Source organism: Grampus griseus (assembly GCF_964374135.1).
Source record: "Grampus griseus genome assembly, chromosome: 12".
In the NCBI taxonomy this organism is placed as follows: Eukaryota; Metazoa; Chordata; class Mammalia; order Artiodactyla; family Delphinidae; genus Grampus; species Grampus griseus.
The window spans coordinates 26103-45225 of record NC_139006.1 but is presented as its reverse complement, the minus strand read 5'-3'; the positions used below and the strand labels follow the sequence as shown (position 1 = coordinate 45225).

At 40.4% G+C, this 19123-nt stretch overlaps 1 protein-coding gene across 2 annotated transcripts in view; it reads left to right on the top strand.

The window, feature by feature from the left end:
• Window positions 1–19123, top strand: part of ZNF268 (zinc finger protein 268) — a 37431-nt gene that overhangs the window by 4642 nt on the left and 13666 nt on the right. Inside the window, exons 1-2 of one of the 2 annotated variants that reach the window (XM_082667494.1) lie at window positions 5041–5134; window positions 9281–9481. In XM_082667494.1, coding sequence (XP_082523620.1) covers window positions 5078–5134; window positions 9281–9481 — 258 coding nt within the window. In that variant the 5' untranslated portion in view covers window positions 5041–5077. Of the gene's footprint in view, window positions 1–5040; window positions 5135–9280; window positions 9482–19123 lie in introns of those variants that run through there. The other variant, XM_082667495.1, reaches the window with a different exon arrangement.

The following is a 19123-nucleotide window of genomic DNA, read 5'->3' as shown; positions in this document are numbered from 1 at the left end:
CGGGGCCTTTCTGAGGAAGGTTGGCCCGTGCTCCCGTGCATACCAGGCTGGGTGTCTTCAGCTGCGCCCAGACTGACCCTCTTGGCGAATTAAAGGTTAAAATGATAATTCCCTGTTTTTTTTATATAAAGTTTTATTTATTTTATTTATTTATTTTTGGCTGTGTTGGGTCTTCGTTGCTGCGCGCGGGCTTTCTCTAGTTGTGGCGAGCGGGGGCTACTCTTCGTTGAGGTGTGCGGGCTTCTCACTGCGGTGGCTTCTCGTTGCAGAGCATGGGCTCTAGGCTGCGGGCTTCAGTAATTGTGGCTCGTGGGCTCAGTAGTTGTGGCGCACGGGCTTAGTTGCTCCGCGGCATGTGGGATACTCCCAGACCAGGGATTGAACCCGTGTCCCCTGCACTGGCAGGCAGATTCTTAACCACGGCACTACCAAGGAAGCCCCGATAATTTCCTGTTAAAATGTGGCAGTGTTCATGAATTAGTCTTTCAAAACTAACAACCCTCGCGCACCCTTGTTTATATATTCCAGGTACCGGTTAGGCACGGAGGATACACGGGTCAAAGGCAGCCCTGGGAGTTGAGAGAGGGCACAGAGGGCAGGCCGGGTGGCCACGGGATTCGCGCTGGGGCAGAGGGAAGCCCAGGAAGTGACCTTGGCAGCTGCTCTCAAAGGACCTGTGGAATCAGCCGTGTGAAGGCGAGGGAGAAGGAGGCTGCGGGCAGAGGGAGCCCCTGTGTGCTGCCAGCAGTGGGCCGGGAGTGGCCGGCCGCCATCAGCCCTCTGGAGCTGGCTCAGCACTCAGCTCTAGGGTCTGGGGGGGAGGGGTGTCAGGTAACGTGGCGGCCTGTCACCCGCTTGGCTGACTTGGAGCAGGCTGCTCACCCCTTCCAGACAAGCTGAAAACTACCTTGTCCTTGTGACTCGAGCCTTTGATGATTGTGGAGTCACCTTATGTCCAGGAATCCTTTTTTTGTCTCAAAGTCTGTTTTGTATTCTTATAGCTGTAGGAGCCTCCTTTTGGTTAATTGCTTGTCGTATATTTTTCTTTAACTTTTGACTTTTTTGTGTCTTTATCTTTTAGATGTGTTTTTTTAAATAGCATCATTTTTAAAAATCAGTCTGTCAGTCTTTGTACTTAACTCAGACACTTGGTCTGTTATGATTGACGTAATTACTGTTATATTTGAGTTTATATCTACCATCTTACTGTGTTTTTCTATACTGTGTTTGCTGTACCTGATCTGTTTTTTTTTTTTTTTTCTCCTCTCTTGGCTTTTTTTGGACTGATAATTTTTATTCTTTTTCTTTCTGTAAAGATGTTTGGGCATTATACACATTATTTATGCTGTAAATTTTTTAAATTTCACTTATTTTGACATAATTTTAGATCTTAAAAAAGTTGCAGGAATAATACAAAAGTTCTTCTATACCTTCATCCAGATTCCTCAAATAGTAATATTTTGCTGCACTTGCTTTATCAGTTTCTCTCTCACTCTCTGTTCTCAGCTCCTCTCCTCTTTCTCTCTCCATACACATTTTTTTTTTTCCTTAACTGAAACCAATTTGCAGACATGATGTTCCTTTACCCCTAAATACTGCAATACATCTCACAAACAAGAACAGTTTTTTACATAACCACTGAATCAGGAAATTGACATCAATACAATGCTGTTATTTCATTTACAGGTCTTATTGTGATTTTGCCAATTGTTCCTTTATAGAAAGTTTGGAAATACCGTCCTTTATGCGAGAAGAGTAACTTGAATCATGTGTTGCGATGGGCTATGCTGGCTCTTTCATCTAACCCGGAACAGTTCCTCAGTCTTCTTTGTCATGACGTGGTGTTTTCGGAGCCCAGGGCGTTCTGTGGAATATTCCTCAGTTTCCGGTTGTTTGCTCCTCCTCCTGATTCGTTTCAGAAGTGCTGCATTCTTCCCTGCATCACATCCGGGGCACTCGTGGCTGCTGATGTGAACTTGCCTCACTTGGTGAAGGTGGTGTCTGTGTTCTCTCCCCTGTAGTCACTCTCTCTTCCCTTTGTAAGTCAGTATCTGTTGGGAGATACTGAGATGAAATAAATACCTTTTAGTCCTCAAACTTTCACCCACTCATTTAGCCTGCATGGGTGATTCTTGTGTGCGTTTTTATTATGCTAGTTGACAAATGAGTTTTATCTAATTTCATTATTCTTTCTATGTTCATTAGATACCTGCCTGCTGTCGGAAAGCTGTGCCCCACCCCCCATTTTTAAATGTGCTCTGTTGTTTCCTTTTAGACTCTAGTGCAGCTTATGATAGACCTTCTCAGTCTGTGTGTCACTGCTCTCCTCTCTTGCCCATCTGTCTCTCCATACTACTTTCTAGATAATTTCTTCCGGTTTGTCCTTTCGTTTACTAATTCTTCCTAACCTGCTGTTAAAGAGACTTCAGTTGATGTGTTTTTATCATTCCTATAAATTCTTTCTAGTTCTTTTTCAAATATGCTTGCTAAGTTATTTGTCCAAGTCCTTGGCAAGTCATAAGGCTTGCCTTTCTCTCCTTGAATATAATATTTGATTTATAATGAGTGTCCATCAATTGCACTGTCTGTTGGCTACAAGGTTTTCTTTCTGTTGTTTTTCATTGGTTCTTGTTCATGTTGTCTTGTTTTCTGAAAGCTTTATTTTCTTGTGTGGTGGTCACTGTTCTTGAAAAATTCTTCAAAGGAAAAATTTAAGGCGTAGGATAAAGGTACCTTACTCCAAAATACTCTGAAGTATTTTGAAGCAGATTCAGTTCTCATGTTATTTCATCCGTACATCACTAGGCATTAAAAACATACATTTTCTAATATAATTATAATACCACTATTACACCTAACAGAATAATTCTTTGGTATCATGGAATTATTCCATGTTCAGATTTCATTTTCCTTTTTAACATTGGCAAGTTAAAATCAAAATCCAAACAAGGTACACATTTCTTACTGTTACATACTTTAAGTCTCTTTTAATCCAGAGTAACCCATCCTTCTTTCTTTTTTTTCCCCCATTGACTTTTTAAAGATGTGGAGCCATTTGTCCTTTAGAATGTGCTTCATTTTAGATTTATCTCTGTTTCCTTGTGGTCACATTTAACATGTTTTCTGTCACCAGTATTTCTGGTAAACTGAAATTTACCTTTAGAGACTTTAGATTGATTTATTAATGTTTTTGGCAAGAATACTTGATCGTGCTTTGTCTTGTCACCTCAGGAGGCACGTATGTCTCATTGACTCGCTCTAGGTGATGCAAAGATCGATTGGTGGGGTCAGGGGTGGCAGTGTGGTATTGTTGTGAAGTTTCCCATCAGTCCTTCTAATGGTTTCATCAATTATGACCTTCCCCTCGGCCAGTTATTTCACAGCATCTACAAAGTGGTGACTTTCTAACCCTATCATTCTTTCCATTTTTGTAGCAGGAATTCTCTGAAAGAATTTACAGAATCCTTCTCTAAAAAAGAACATTTCTTCATCAACAGAACCATTTGGTTACCCAGAGACACAATTTGTTTAGGGATGGCAGGTCCATGCTTAACTCTTTCTCTTTAATTGCCAGTTTTCACTAAGGAGATGATGCCCTAGTTACATCCATTGGTGACAGCAGTGAGTTTTCATTTGATTTTTTTTCTTTTTGCTAATTTGAGTATGATTAAAAAACTCGTAAATCTTAATACTGTTTACAGTTAGTTTCAATCATTTGCAGTCAGTATTCTTTTAGAGGGTTTCATTGTCCCAGCCTTAGCCAAAGGGAGCCTTTCAGCTTGGCTCTGAGGCTTTTTGGAAAGACTCTGTTAGTCTTAGCTGGCTTCCTGGCTTCCTTGCTTCAGGGCCCAAGAAGATAGTCTCTGCTCATTTGAGTATTTCCCGTCCCAGATCTGGAATCAACCTTTTCTCCAGGAGCCTGTATCTTTTCGTAGGGAGTGTGCTCAGGGACCACAGTTGATACTGGGATGTCATTACTTCTGGGCTGTTTCAGCAGGCAGACCTAGGGATCTTCGGAAAGGAAAAAAGTTTATTATTCATGTTGATATTTCCAATTCAAATTACAGAGTTTAAAAGATTTATTTTTTTGAAATTACTCTTTTTTGGGTGGAAGTAACCCAGTTGTTCACTAAGAGATGAATGGATAAACAAAATGGGGTGTGGGTGTGTATGTATATATTCAGTCTTAAAAAGAAATGAATTCTGACACATGCTACAACATGGGTGAACCTTGAGGACATTATCTTCAGTGAAATAAGCCAGTCACAAAAGGAAAAATACTGTAAGATTCTACTTACGTGAGGTTCTGTTACTGAACCAGGTTTGTTCACCCAACACGCAGCAAGCCAAATGCTGAGACGCTGCAGTTTGTAGCAGAGAAAGGGTTTATTCACGAGACAGCCAAGTGAGGAGATGGGAGAACAAATGTCGGATCTGTCTCCTCGCAGGTGAGGGACTTGAGATATTCACGGGATAAAGAAGCAGGGAGGTCTTAGGTGTGGGGAAGTGATTGGAAGTAGGGAAAAGGTGAGGTAATCAGTTTTCTGTGCAGGCGTATCAGGGTACATGCTTCTTCGTGGGATATGTGTTCAAAAATGGAGACACTTAGCATGATCCGAGGGTGGAGGTTTTGGCCCTCTGACATCAGGCGGTCATTCATCAGACACGTGTGCAGGCCCAGTTTTTAGGGTCAGCGGTCCCAACCGGTCTTGGCTGCCTTGAACTGGACAAGAGCTGACTCTAGGTTTCTGGAAAACAGCTTAAGTGCCCATTGATATAGTGACCCATACGTCCGAGGTGTAACCTATAGGGGACAGTTAGTAACTCAGGCGAAGCTTGGTCACTGAGGGCGGGTTCAGGCGGGGGTTTACCAGGCTGTCCCTGGGCTGCTGCTCTGTAAGACGAGCTCGAGAATTCCTGTTAGTCAACACTGTCTGCCAACCCTATGGAACATGGTTTCCGTTCCTAGAGTAGTCAAGATCATAGAAAGTGTGGTCCATGCTGGTTGTCAGGGAGTCGTGGTAGGAGGAGGATGGGAAGTTACTGCTCAGAGGATATAGAGTTTCAGTTCTGCAAGATGAAGAGTTCTGGAGATGAATGTGACTGCTGGGAATGGTTACACAGCACTGCGAAGGTACTGAATTCCAATGAACTGTAAACTTTAAAATGGTTAAGATACTAAGTTTATGTTACGTATTTTATGTTATCACAAGGAAAAATTTTCTAAGATAAGCTGTGACTCTTACCTCACCCAATACCAAAAGATTACCTCAAAATGGAACATAGACTTTAAGAGCAAAAGCTATAAAATTTCTGGAAGAAATCATAGAGGAAAATATTCATGACCTTCTCTTAGGCTAAAGTTCTTAGAAAGCTCTTTCATAGGTTGTGCTTTTTGAGATAGAAATTGGGCCACATCAAGATTAAAACTTTTGAACTTCGAAGTCACCATTCAGAAAATGAAAACACAGTCCCAGACCGGGACTTCAAGTATTTAAAGTCCGGGAGATAGTATTTGCAAATCATGTACCTGATAACAGGGATATATTCAGAATATATGAAGAATGCTTACAACTCAGTAAGAAGACAGACAACCCAATTTAAAACATGGGCAAAGGATTTGAACAGACACTTCACCAAAGAAGATGTATAGATGGCAAGTAAGCACCGGAAAAGATGTTTAACATCATGAGTCACTAGGGAAATAAAATTCATATCATAACGAAGTCCCACTTTATACCCAATGGCTATAACCAAAAAGGCAGACAGTAAGTGTTGACAAGGATGTAGAGAAATTGGAACCACTGTAGACTGCTGGTGGGAGTATAAAGTACAGTCACCTTGTAAAGGTTTCGGCAGTTTCTTTAAAGGGTTAGATGTAAACTTACTGTACAGAGCAGCAGTTTTACTTCTAGGAATTTACCCAAGATAAAGGAAGACATGTTCACACAAAGACTTGTATAGTAGCTCAAAACTAAAAAGAATCTAAATGTGGATTAAGTGGTGAACGTATAGACGAAATGGAACACTATTCAGCAATTAAGGGGCAAACCGCTGGTGTGTGCTGTAACAAGAATAAACCTCCAAAGTGTTGTGCTGAGCGGAAGAAGCCAGACGCAGTACCTAGTGTGGTCCCAGTCGTGTGAAATGTCTGGAACAGGCAGATCTGTGCACAGGAGCAGAGCAGTGGTTGTCTGGGGGTCGGGGGTGAGCGTGGGCCTCAGCTCCAGAGGAATCTGTCTGAGGCAGTAGGAACGCTGTAAACCTGGATGTGTGGACTGTTGCAGAACTTTCAATTTATTAAAAATCATTGAAGTTAAAAAAATTACTCTATATAGAAGCATTATTGAGGTATAATTTATATACCATAAAATTTACCCTTTTAAGGTGTACCTTCAGTCATTTTTAGTATTCACAGTGTTGCCTAAATATCACCGTATCCAATTTCGGAACATTATCATTACTTCCAGAAGAAACCCTGTCCCCATTCACAAGCCACTCTCCATCCCCTCCTTCCCCTATCCCCTGACAGCCATTTAATCTACTTGGGGTGTTCAAGAATTTCCCTATCCTAGACATTTATATAAACAGAATCATGTCAGAGGTGGCCCTGTGTATCTGGCTTTTTCCATTTAGCGTAGTGTTTTCAAGGTAGTTTTGTGTTGGTCTCAGCCTGGCAGGAATGATGCTGTGACACAGAGCGCCTGGGGTGGGGCTCGCCGGGACCTGTGCTGCTTGTGGCAGCCCCACAGACATTTCCCTGACTGGAGCCAGCGTCACGGCTGGACCAGCCCTTGTGGTTCTTACTGTGACTGCAAGGCGCCTCTCATCAGCAACCATCGGGGAACTCTGAAAACATAAGGTTTACTACTCACAGACCCTGCGGGGTACGTGGCACACCGGGGGCCACACAGCAGAGAGAAGGAGAGGACGAGAATGCGGACCTGGGGTTCTGCCTTTACTGGGGTCAAGGGGGGGTGAGGTTCTGCCTTTATTATTGGGGTCAAGGGGGGGTTGCAGGTTCATTATTTATTGGTGAATTTAAAATAAGGCTGAGAATTCAGGCACTGGAAGGGAAGAGCGGGGTCACTCAAGTGAGCAGTTATCTAGGTCACCCAGGGCTTTCTGGGAGGAGAACGTCAGGTGGGGCGGCCTGTCTCCTTATCTAGCTGTGTGGCTGGCAGTGCATTTATCTAAGACGGATGACTTTGAAGTGGTGCCTCAGAAATCAGAAGCTTTCAGTACGATCAGGCACTTGCATTACAGTCAACAAAAGCTAATTGTCAGGTACCTATAGTACAAAAGTTCATCATGTAGCATTTTTCGGTGCTTCATTCTTTCTTATGGCTAAATAACGTGCCTTTGTATGTATAGATCACATATGATTTATCCCTTCATCCACTGATGGGTATTTGGCTATTAGGAATCAGGCTGTTAGAGCCATTTGTGTGCAAGCGTTTCTGTGGATGTAGGCTTTTAATTCTGTTGAGCGGATAGATAAGAATGGGATCGCCGGCTAATACAGTAATTCTGGGTTTAACACTGAGGAGCTGCCAAGCTGGGTCCCAAGTGGCTGCTCCACTTTACATTCCCACCAGCTCTGCATGAGGGTTAAAAGCTTTACTCTTGCAACTTTTTGTCACGTGCTAGATATCTTTGTTCTTAAAAAGAGTGATATAACTGTCATGTCCTATAGCATACATAAGACGGTTTTAAAATAACAATTTGTTACCATTAACAAGGGTGCTAAATGAGGTTCAGTCTGTCTTTGTAGCCCATTTTATCCAAAGAATGCACAGTTAAATATCGCATGTTAAGTCAGTTGGTAAAATGATTGTCTGTTGTAGTTTTGTTTCCAATTGTATAAATAAATGTATCTGTTGACATTTATTTTCAATGTTAGGGATTGCCCTCCCTCCTCTTTTAGATCATGTGAAATATTTACGTGATTCAAAGTAGAAAGTGTGTAGCGTCATTCAGACAAGCCTCCGTCCCTCCTGCTCTGTCCCTTCCCGCCCCCGGAGGGAACCATTTTACAGTTCCTAGTTCATCCTCTCAGTGATTCTTTTGGAAATACAAGCAAACACACACACACACATACCTGACCCGACTCAACGCTAAGCCTTGTCAGGAAGCCTTTCTTCTGCCTCTAGCCCTGTGTTTCCTAGAGCTCAGCATGCCTGTATCCTAACATGTTTCTCTCAGTTTTACCCCTTGTATTTTGTTGTTATAATAGCTTCTGGAATGAGCATCCTCTGGACCCTTCCCCCTGACTGCCGAGTGCCTTTCTCTCTTCCCTTTTCTCTCCTTCCCCTCTCATTCTCAGAATCTCTTTCCTCTTGTCCCTCTCTTTGCCTGAATCTTTGTTTGCTCACTTCTTGTGCTGATCAATTTGGGCTCCATTTCCAGCAGCTTCCCCTCGCAGTGAAGACCCGTCCTTGTAGAAGGGGCGGTTTGCCCGTTATTTCTCAGACCCTCGTGTTCCTAGGTGACCACAGTGCTGTTAGGTCACTTAGCGACTTTGGGAATGTCTTTTTTAGTCACCTGCAACTCTGAGCCTGAGAGGCTCAGATTCCCCTCGGGAGGTGCTCTCCTGTTGGGGGTGACTTTGGAGATCGGCAGCATGTGGCCCCCGGTCCCCCGTCCCAGTTCTGCAGTTAGGTCACATCTGCCTGGATCCTGGGTTTGTGAGGAACCCTGTCACCTGGGTCCCTTTGTCTGTCTGTGGACATCTCTGGGCTTCTTCTTTTGCTATTCTGGTAGGCCACTTTTGTTTTTATTTGGAGATTAAAAGACTACACTGTTCCCCTGATCTCATCCTACTCTCAATGTTTAACAACAAAAGTAAGACTCAGCGAGAGAGATGAAGTGAATTGTTCACGGACATCCAGATATTGAGAGAAGAAGCTCTACTGAGACAGACTGTTTTGTCCACAGCCCATTTCTCGTGTATGTCGCCTCCAGCAGGGTCGTTCCCTCCTTACCATCTGGCGTCATGTTCTTCTTGAGTGTCTGCCCGGAGTTGTTTAAATCTCTGGGTGGTTACCGCACTTTCGGGGATCCTGGGGGCCTGTGCAGAGTCTGGGCGGGGCGGGGGGCTGTGGTTGTGTGCTGGGTTCCCCACTTTGTTTCCTCTCACTTGTGCCCCCCAAGCCGCCCTGACCACAGTCCGCAGAGCCCCCAGTCCAGCCTGGGTGAGCACGTTCACCAGCAAAGGAGACCGAGGTTGGGGCCCAGAGGAAAAGTGCTCGCAAAGGTGAGCTTGCTCTTGTGTCTGCAGGTCCCACCTCTCCAGGAGCAAGAGAGCACATGCGATGGCACCAGAAAGCTCCAGGGGGAGAAATCCATCCTGGGTCAAGAAACCCCTGACCAGAGGCCTCTCCCTGGAGGACCCCGGCAGAGGCACAAGAGTCCCGGGACAGAGCAGGTCCTAGAGTGGCTGTTTATTTCCCAGGAGCAGCCGAAAGCGAAGAAGACCTGGGTGAGTTACTGGTTTGTTCATTTCCACTTCTTTTCTTTATTTCTTTTTCATTTTTTTGGTGGGGAGAGGGATGGAGGTCCTCAGGTGGGAGGTCGTGTAAGGTCCCTGAGGTCCCTGTTTCCTGGTTTCCCCAGACTCAATTTTCAGCTCCTTTTCCACACACCCCCCCCCCAATTTTTTTTAATGGATATTTTTCTGTTTAAATGTGTTTACAAACTGTGTATTGTTTCTGGTATGAATGCATTTTTAATTTATGTTGGTGGCGTATACGCATGTGTATCCTGCTGTATTGCTTATATTTTTCGTTAAGCACCATCCTCTTGTATGGCCGTCAGCAGTGTCTTGGTGTCCACTTGCCTCACGTTCTCTGCCAGCTCTTAATTACTGTTGTTCTTTTTATTTGAGCCATTCAGGTATGGTGGTGTCTCTGTATGGGCTTACTTTGCATTTCCTGCTAGCATGCTTTTTGGACATTTTGTTACCTTTTGTGGGTGTTTTCTGTCTGTTTCTTATTGACAGAAAGGAGTTATTTATTTTCTGGAAGCGTGCCAGAAATGCTGTTTCAGGCCGCACCTCAGTCCTGTTATATCAAGACTTTTCATCTTAACAAAATTCAGTGATTCATGCACATTGAAGTTTAAAGCAAACTTGATACCAAATCCATATTTACCTGGGGTGCTTCTCTCACCTCCAATATTTTGTTATGACAGTTTTCAAACGCAGGGCAAAATCGAAAGGATTTTGCAGTGAACATCTGTATACTCATCACCTTGAATTTACCTTTAACATTTTACTGTACTTGCTTTATCACATTATCCATCTTTCCATCCCTCTGCATCTCTTACCCCATCTTATTTTTGCTGTATTTCTTAATATATTTTAGACATCAGCATGCTTCCCTCTAAATACTTCAGTATGCACAGCATTAACTGTTGTTCAGTGTTTGTTTACAAGCTGGGTTTTTTTCCCCTGTCTTGCCTTTTCATTCTGTTAATTAATGCTGCCTTTTGATGAACAGCTACTTCTAATTTTTACTTAATTTAGTTTCTAAATTTTTTCTTTTATTACTGGTGTTTTTTGTGTCCAATCTAAGAACGTTTTTTGTTATCCAGAGCTCATGAAGACAGTTTTCTTTGTTCACATTTACCTTTCACATGTAGATTCACAATACATCTAGAATTAATATTTATGTTTAGTGTTAGTAGGAGTCAAGCTTTATTTTTTTCATCAAGTTGCCTAATTGCCCCAGTGCCACTGAAGTGATTGACCTCTACCTATGGCTCTGCGGTGCCACCTTGTCATATATCAGGCGTCCATAAATATAGTTTGGTTTCACAACTCTTTATTCTGTTCCATTGGCCTACTTTTCCATCCTTATGCCAGTTTCACACTGTCTTGATTTATAATAAGTCTTGATATCTGGATGCTTCCAGTTTTTGGTGATTATGAATGTTGTCAACACTCACATGTGTGTTTTTGTGTGGACATGAGTTTTCATATCAGTTGGGTAAATACCTAGGAGCATGATTGCTGGATTGTATGGCGATTCTATGTTTAGCTTTGTAAGAGACTGTCTTCCAGAGTGCCTTGCAGTTTTGCATTCCCACTTGCAGTGAATGAGCGTCTCTGTTCCTCATCCTGACCAGTTGTTGGTATTGTCAAGTTGTTAAAAATTTTGCCATTCTGATAGATGTGAGGTGATATTTCACTGTAGTTTTAAGTTGCATTTCCCTAATGGCTAGGTAGTGGTATTGAGTATATTTCTATATGTGTTTTATTCTTTCTATATCTTTGGTGAAGTATCTGTTTTCTTGTCATTGATTTTTTAAAAATTTAATATTAAACAAAAATTTTATTGGCGTATAGTTGATTTACAATGTTGTGTTAGTTTCAGGTGTACAGCAAAGTGAATCAGTTATACATATATCTACTCTTTTTAATTTAATTTTTTTTTAAGATTTTTTTTTTGATGTGGACCATTTTTTTTTTAAGTCTGTTGAATTGGTTACAATATTGCTTCTGTTTTAGGTTTTGGTTTTTTTTTTTTTTTTTTTTTTTTTTTTGGCCCTAGGCATGTGGGATCTTAGCTCCCCAACCGGGGATTGAATCCGCACCCCCTGCATTAGAAGGTGAAGTCTTAACTACTGGACCCCCAGGGAAGTCCCTCCATTCTTTTTTAGATTCTTTTCACATATGGGCCACTACAGAGTATTAAGTAGAGTTCCCTGTGCAGTAGGTTCTTATTAGTTATCTATTTTATATATACTAGTGCGTATATGTCAATCCCAATCTCCCAGTTTATCCTTCCTCCCATCCCCTGGTACCATAACTTTGTTTTCTACATCTGTGACTCTGTCTCTGTTTTGTAGATAAGTTCATTAGTACCATTTTTTTAGATTCCACGTATAAGCAATATCATATGATATTTGTCTTTCTTACTTCACTGAGTATGACAATCTCTGGGTCCATCCGTGTTGCTTCAAATGGCATTATTTTGTTCTTTATGGCTGAGTAATATTCCATTGTATATATGTACCGTATCATTAAAAAAATATTTTTAAAAATTCTTTATCTTGTTTATTTTGTCTTGAGAGGGCAGAAGCCAAACTTACTGAGTTTGATGGGCATGACATTAAGATATTACATACGGCTCTTCAGGATTTGGGGCTACAAAATCATGCTTTCTTATTCTTTTTTTTAAAAAAATATCATTATTGAAGTATAATTGCTTTACAATGTGGTGTTAGTTTCTGCTGTATAACAAAGTGAATCAGCTATATGTTTACATATATCCCCATATCCCCTCCCTCTTGAGCCTCCCTCCCACCCTCCCTATCCCACCCATCTAGGTCGTCACAAAACATCGAGCTGATCTCCCTGTGCTATGTAGCAGCTTCCCACTAGCCATCCATTTTACATTTGATAGTGTATATATGTCAGTGCTACTCTCTCACTTCATCCCAGCTTCCCCTTACCCCCGCTGTGTCCTCAAGTCCATTCTCTGTCTGCGTCTTTATTCCTGCCCTGCCACTAGTTTCATCGATACCATTTTTTGAGATTCCATATATGTGCGTTAGCATGCGGTATTTGTTTTTCTCTTTCTGACTTACTTCACTCTGTATAACAGTGTCTAGGTCCATCCACCTCACTGCAAATAACACAATGTGTTCCTTTTTATGGCCAAGTAATATTCCATTGTATATATGTGCCACATCTTCTTTATCCATTCATCTGTCAGTAGATATTTAGGTTGCTTCCATGTCCTGGCTCTTGTAAGTAGTGCTGTAGTGAACATTGTGGTACATGTGTCTTTTTGAATTATGGTTTTCTCAGGGTATATGCCCAGTAGTGGGATTGCTGGGTCATATGGTAGTTCTGTTTTCAGTTTTTTAAGGAACCTCCATAGTGTTCTCCATAGTGGCTGTATCAATTTACATTCCCACCAACAGTGCAGGAGGGTTCCCTTTTCTCCACACCCTCTCGAGCATTTATTGTTTGTAGATTTTTTGATGATGGCCATTCTGACCAGTGTGAGGTGATACATCACTGTGGTTTTGATTTGCATTTCTCTAATGATTAGTGATGTTGAGCATCTTTTTATGTGTTTGATGGCAAGCTGTATGTCTTCTTTGGAGAAATGTCTATTTAGGTCTTCTGCCCATTTTTGGATTGCGTTGTTTGTTTTTTTGATATTGAGCTGCATGAGCTGCTTGTATATTTTGGAGACTAATCCTTTGTCAGTTGCTTTGTTTGCAGATATTTTCTCCCACTCTGAGGGTTGTCTTTTCGTCTTGTTTATGGTTTCCTTTGCTGTGCAAAAGCTTTTAAGTTTCATTAGGTCCCATTTGTTTATTTTCGTTCTTATTTCCATTACTCTAGGGGGTGGGTCAAAAAGGATATTGCTGTGATTTATGTCATAGAGATACCACATCTTCTTTATCCATTCCTCTGTTGATGGACACATAGGTTGCTTCCACATCCTGGCTATTGTAAATAGTGCTGCAGTGAACATTAGGGTGCATGTATCTTTTCAAATTGTGGTTTTCTGTGGGTATATGCCTAGGAGTGGGATTGCTGGGTCATATGGTAGTTCTATTTTTAGTTTTTTAAGGAATCTCCATACTGTTCTCCATAGTGGTTGTACCAATTTCCATTCCCACCAACAGTGTAGGAGGGTTTCCTTTTCTCTACATCTTCTCCAGCATTTATTGTTTATAGATTTTGTTGTTGTTGTTGTTTGTTTATAGATTTTTTGATGATGGCCATTCTGTGACTGGTGGGAGGTGATACCTCATTGCAGTTTTGATTTGTATTCTCTAGTAATTAGTGATGTTGAGCATCTTTTCATGTGCTTTTTGGCCATCTGTTGTCATGGATTTTTAAGAATTCTTTGTTATTCTAGATTTAAATCCTTTATAAGAAAAGTGATTTGAAAGTATTTTCTCCCAGTCTCTGGTTTGTGTTTTCATTTCCATGACACCAACTTTCACAGAGCAAAATGTTTTAATTTTGATAAAGTTTATTTTCTGAATTTTAATTTTTTAAAATGAGTTTTGCTTTTGGTGTCATATCTAAAATTTCATTGCCCAAACAAAAGTGCACAAATTAAAAAAAATTTTTCTCTGGAATTTGTAAAGTTTTAGTTTTCACATTTAAGTCTGTGATCCATTTTTAGTTAATTTTTGTATAGAGTGTGGGGTATGTGTTGAGGTTCATTTTTTATGTGTATGGATGTGCAAGGGTTCCAGCACCCTTTGTTGAAAAAGGTGATCCTTTCTCCATTGAATTGCTTTTGTGTTTTTATGAAAAAAAAATTTTTTTTTCAAGAGACAGTGTTTATATGGGTCTATTTCTAGGCTCTCTTTTCTGTTCCATTGATTTTTATGTCTAATCTTTTACCAGTATCATGCTTTCTTGCTTTTATAGGAAGTCTTAAAGTGGGCTAGTGGGAGTGCTGCACCTTTGTTCTTCAGAATTGTTTTGGCTGTTCTAGTTTTTTGCCTTTCTGTATTAATTATAGAAGAGCTTGAGGATAGCTACAAAAAAGCTTGTTAGGATTTTGATTGGAATTACAGTGAATCTATGAGTCAAATTAGGGAAAACTTACATCTTAACAATACTGAGTTTTCCAATCCATGAACACACTATAGCTTTCCATGTTTTAGATCTTTGATTTTTTAAACCACTGTTTGTATTTTGGAGCATACGTATTTCTGCACACATATTTTCTTTTATCATCTTAACCATTTTAAGTGACAATTCAGTGGTATTAAATACATTCATAACATTGGCAGTCATAACCACCATATCCGTCTCCACAGCACTCTTCCTCTTGAAAAACTGAAGCTCTATACCATTAAACAATAACTCCCAATTCCCCCCTCCCCATAACCCCTGGCAAGCGCCACTCTACTTTCTGTCTCTGATTTTGACTACGCTAGTTACCTCATATAAGTGGAATCATACAGTAATTGTCTTTTTGTGACTGGCTTATCTCCCTTGACATAATGTTCACAAGGTTCATCCTTGTTATAGCATACTGCAAACTTTCTTCCTTTTTAAAGCTGAATAATAATTTGTTGTATGTATATACCTCATTTTGCTTATCCATTCATCCATCCATGGACACTTGGATTGCTTTCATGTTTTAGCTACTGTGAATATTAATGTTGCTATGAACATGGATGTAGAAATATCTCTTTAAGACCCTGCTTTCACTTCCTTTGGGGATATACGCAGAGATGAAATTGCTGGACCATATGGTAATAATAATTTTTAATTTTTTGAGGAGCCACCAAACTGTTTTCCACAGCAGCTACACCATGTTGTATCCCCAACCAGCAGTGTACAAGTGTTCCCATTATTCCACATCCTCGCCAACCTTTGTTATTTTTATGGTTTTTGATAGCCATCCTAATGAGTGTGAGCAGAAACTCATTATAGTTTTTCTTTTTTATTAATTTATTTGGCTGTGTTGGGTCTTTGCTGCTGCATGGGCTTTCTCTAGTTGTGATGAGCGGGGGTCACTCCTCGTTGCAGTGCACGGGCTTCTCACTGCAGTGGCCTCTCTCTTTCAGAGAGTGGGCTCTAGGTGCGCGGGCTTCAGTAATTGTGGCACGTGGGCTCAGTAGTTGTGATTCCTGGGCTCTAGAACACAGGCTCAGTAGTTGTGGTGCACAGGCTTAGTTGCTCCGTGCCATGTGGGATCTTCCTGGCCCAGGGCTTGAACCTGTGTCCCCTGTATTGGCAGGCAGATTCTTAACCACTGCGCTGCCAGGGAAGTCCCTCATTGTAGTTTTGATTTGCATTTTTGTTATGATTAGTGATGTTCAGCATCTTCATGTGCTTATTGGCCATTTGTATATCTTCTTTGGGGAAATGTCTATTCAAGTCCTTTGATTACTTTTGAATAGGTTGTTTTTTGTTGAGTTTTAGTTCTTTATATATTCTAGATATTAATCCCTTATAAGATATATGACTTGCAGATATTTTCTCCCATTTTGGGAGTTGCCTTTTTACTATGTTGATGTTGTGTTTTGATGCAAAATTTTTTTTAATTTTCATGAAGTTCAATTGGTTGGTTTTTCTTTTGTTGCTTGTACCTTTTGTGTCATTTTCAAGAAATCATTGCCAAATCTAACATTGTGAAGCTTTTGCCCTATGTTTTCTTCTTATATAGTTTTAGGTCTTACATTTAGGTCTTTGATCCATTCTGAGTTAATTTTTATATAGTGTTAGGTGAGGGTCCAACTTCATTTTTTTTAATGTGGATATCCAGTTTTCCCAGTAGTATTTGTTGGAAAGACTTTCCCCGTAAATGGTCTTGGAACCATTGCCAAAAATCATTTGACCATATATGCAGGGGGTTATTTCTGGGCTCTGTTCTATTCCATTGTCACCTTTATGTCAGTACCACATTGTTTTGATTACTGTAGCTTTGTAGTAAGTTTTTTTTAATGTTATTTATTTATTTGGCTGCATTGGATCTTAGTTGTGGCATGCAGGATCTTCATTGTGACATGCAGGATCTTTTTGTTGCGGCATGCAGTCTTCTCCAGTTGCAGTGTACAGGCTTCTCTCTAGTTGTGGTGCGCAGGCTCCAGAGTGTGCGGGCTCAGTAGATGTGGTGTGCTGGCCTTGTTGCCCCACAGCATGTTGGATCTTAGTTCCCTGACCAGGGATCGAACCCTCATCCCCTGCATTGGAAGAAGGATTCTTAACCACTGCACCAGCAGGGAAGTCCTGTGTAGTAAGTTTTAAAATCAGGAAGTATGAGTCCTCCAGCTTTGTTCTTTTTCAAGATTGTTTTGGCTATTCAGGGTCCCTTGAGCTTCCATATGCATTTTAGGGTGGGTTTTTCTATTTTTGCAAAAAACATCGTCGGAATTTTATTAGGGATTGCATTGAATATGTAGATCACTTTGGGTAGTGTTAACATTTTAATATTAAGGAACATAGGGGATGTTTCTGTTTATTTGTGTGTTCTTTAATTTCTTTCAGTAAGGTTTTCAGTTTTCATTCTACAAGTCATTTACGTCCTAGGTTCAGTTATTACTTTTTGATGATGCTATAAATGGAATCATTTTCATAATTTGCTTTTCAGATTGGTCATTGTTAGTGTATAGAAATGCACCTGATTTTGGTGTGTGACTTTGTATCCTGTTATTTGCTGAATTCATTTGTTCTAACTAGGTTGTGTGTGTGTGTGTGTGTAATCTTTAAGATTTTCTATATATAGGAAGACATTGTCCATGAACAGAGATAATTTTACTCCTTTTTTAATTTAGATGCCTTTTATTTCTTTTTCTTGCCCAATGGCTCTGGCAAGAACTTGAAGCACTATGTTGAATAGAAGTGGAGAAAGAAAGCATTCCTTTTTTAAAAAAAAAATATTTATTTGGCTGCATCGGGTCTTAGTTGCAGCACGTGGGATCTTTCATTGTGGCGTGCAGCCTTCTCTCTAGCTGTGGTGCATGGACTCTAGAGTGTGTGGGCTTAGTTACCCTGCAGCATGCAGGATCTTAGTTCCCTGAACAGGGATTGAACCCACGTCCCCTTCATTGGAAGGCAGATTCTTAACCACTGGACCATGAGGGAAGTCTTGAAAGCAGGCATTCTTGCCTCATTCCTGATCTTAGAAGAAAAGCTTTTAGTCTTTCATCATTGAGTATGATGTTCACTGTGTGTTTTTAAGATGTGGATTTTATTATGTTGAAGTACTTTCCTTCTATTTCTACTTTGTTGAGTGTTTTGATCATGAAAGAGTGTTGAATTTTGTCAGATCCTTCAATTGAGGTAATCTGCATCGAGATAATCATTTTTTTAACTTCATTCTGTTAGTGTGATGTATTGCATTGAGCAATTTTCAAATGTTGAACCATCCTTGCATTCCGAAAATAAATCCCATTGGTCATGGTGTATGATCTTTTTAATAAGCTGTTGAATTTGATTTGCTATTATTTTGAAGATTTTTGCATCTATGTTCATGAGGAATATTAGTTTGTAGTTTTCTTACAGTGGCTTTGTCTGGATTTGGTATCAGAGCCTTAGGAAGTGTTCCCTCCTCTAGGTTTTGGAAAAGCTTGAGAAAGATTGATGTTATTACTTCTTTAAATATTCGTTAAAATTCACCAGTGAAGCCTGGGCTTTTCTTTTTTGGGGGAAGATTTTTGATTACAGACCCAATCTCCTTACTAGTTATAGATCTGTTCAGATTTCCTATTTCTTTGTGATTTGATCTTAATAGAAACACAAATGGAATTCATTCCTTTCAACTAAGTTATCCAATTTGTTGAAATACAATTGTTCATAGTACTTTCCAATAATCATTTTTATTTTTGTAGAATCAGTACTAATTTCCCCACTTTCATTCTTGATTTTAGTAATTCTAGTCTTCTCTCTTTTTTTTTTTTTCCTCAGTCTAGCTACCTGAAGCTTTATCAAAATTTGTTTATCTTTTCAAAGAACTAAGCTCTGGTTTCATTGATTTTTTTCCTATTTTTTTTCTAGTTTCTATTTTGTTTGTATTCTAATCTTATTTCCTTCTTTTTGCTACCTTTGTGTTTAATTTGTTCTTTTTCTGTTTCCTTAAGTTGTAAAGTTAGATTATTGATTTGAGATGTTTCTTGTTTTAAATATGTTTGGTTTTTTTTTTTTTGAAGATGTTGGGGGTAGGAGTTTATTAATTTATTTATTTTTGCTGTGTTGGGTCTTCATTTCTGTGCGAGGGCTTTCTCTAGTTGTGGCAAGCAGGGGTCACTCTTCATCGCGGTGCATGGGCCTCTCACTATCGCGGTCTCTCTTGTTGCGGAGCACAGGCTCCAGACGCGCAGGCTCAGTAGTTGTGGCTCACGGGCCTAGTTGCTCCGCGGCATGTGGGATCCTCCCAGACCAGGGCTCGAGCCCGTGTTCCCTGCATTAGCAGGCAGATTCTCAACCACTGCACCACCAGGGAAGCCCCTAAATATGTGTTTTTAACTGTAAAATTTTCCCTTAACACTGCTTTTGCTGCATCCCAACAACTTTATGTTGTGTTTTGTTTTCATTCATGTCTAAGTATTTACTAATTTCTCTTTTGATTTGTTTGATCCATTGGTTGTTTAAGACCATGTTGTTTAATTCCCACAAATTTGAATTTTCCCT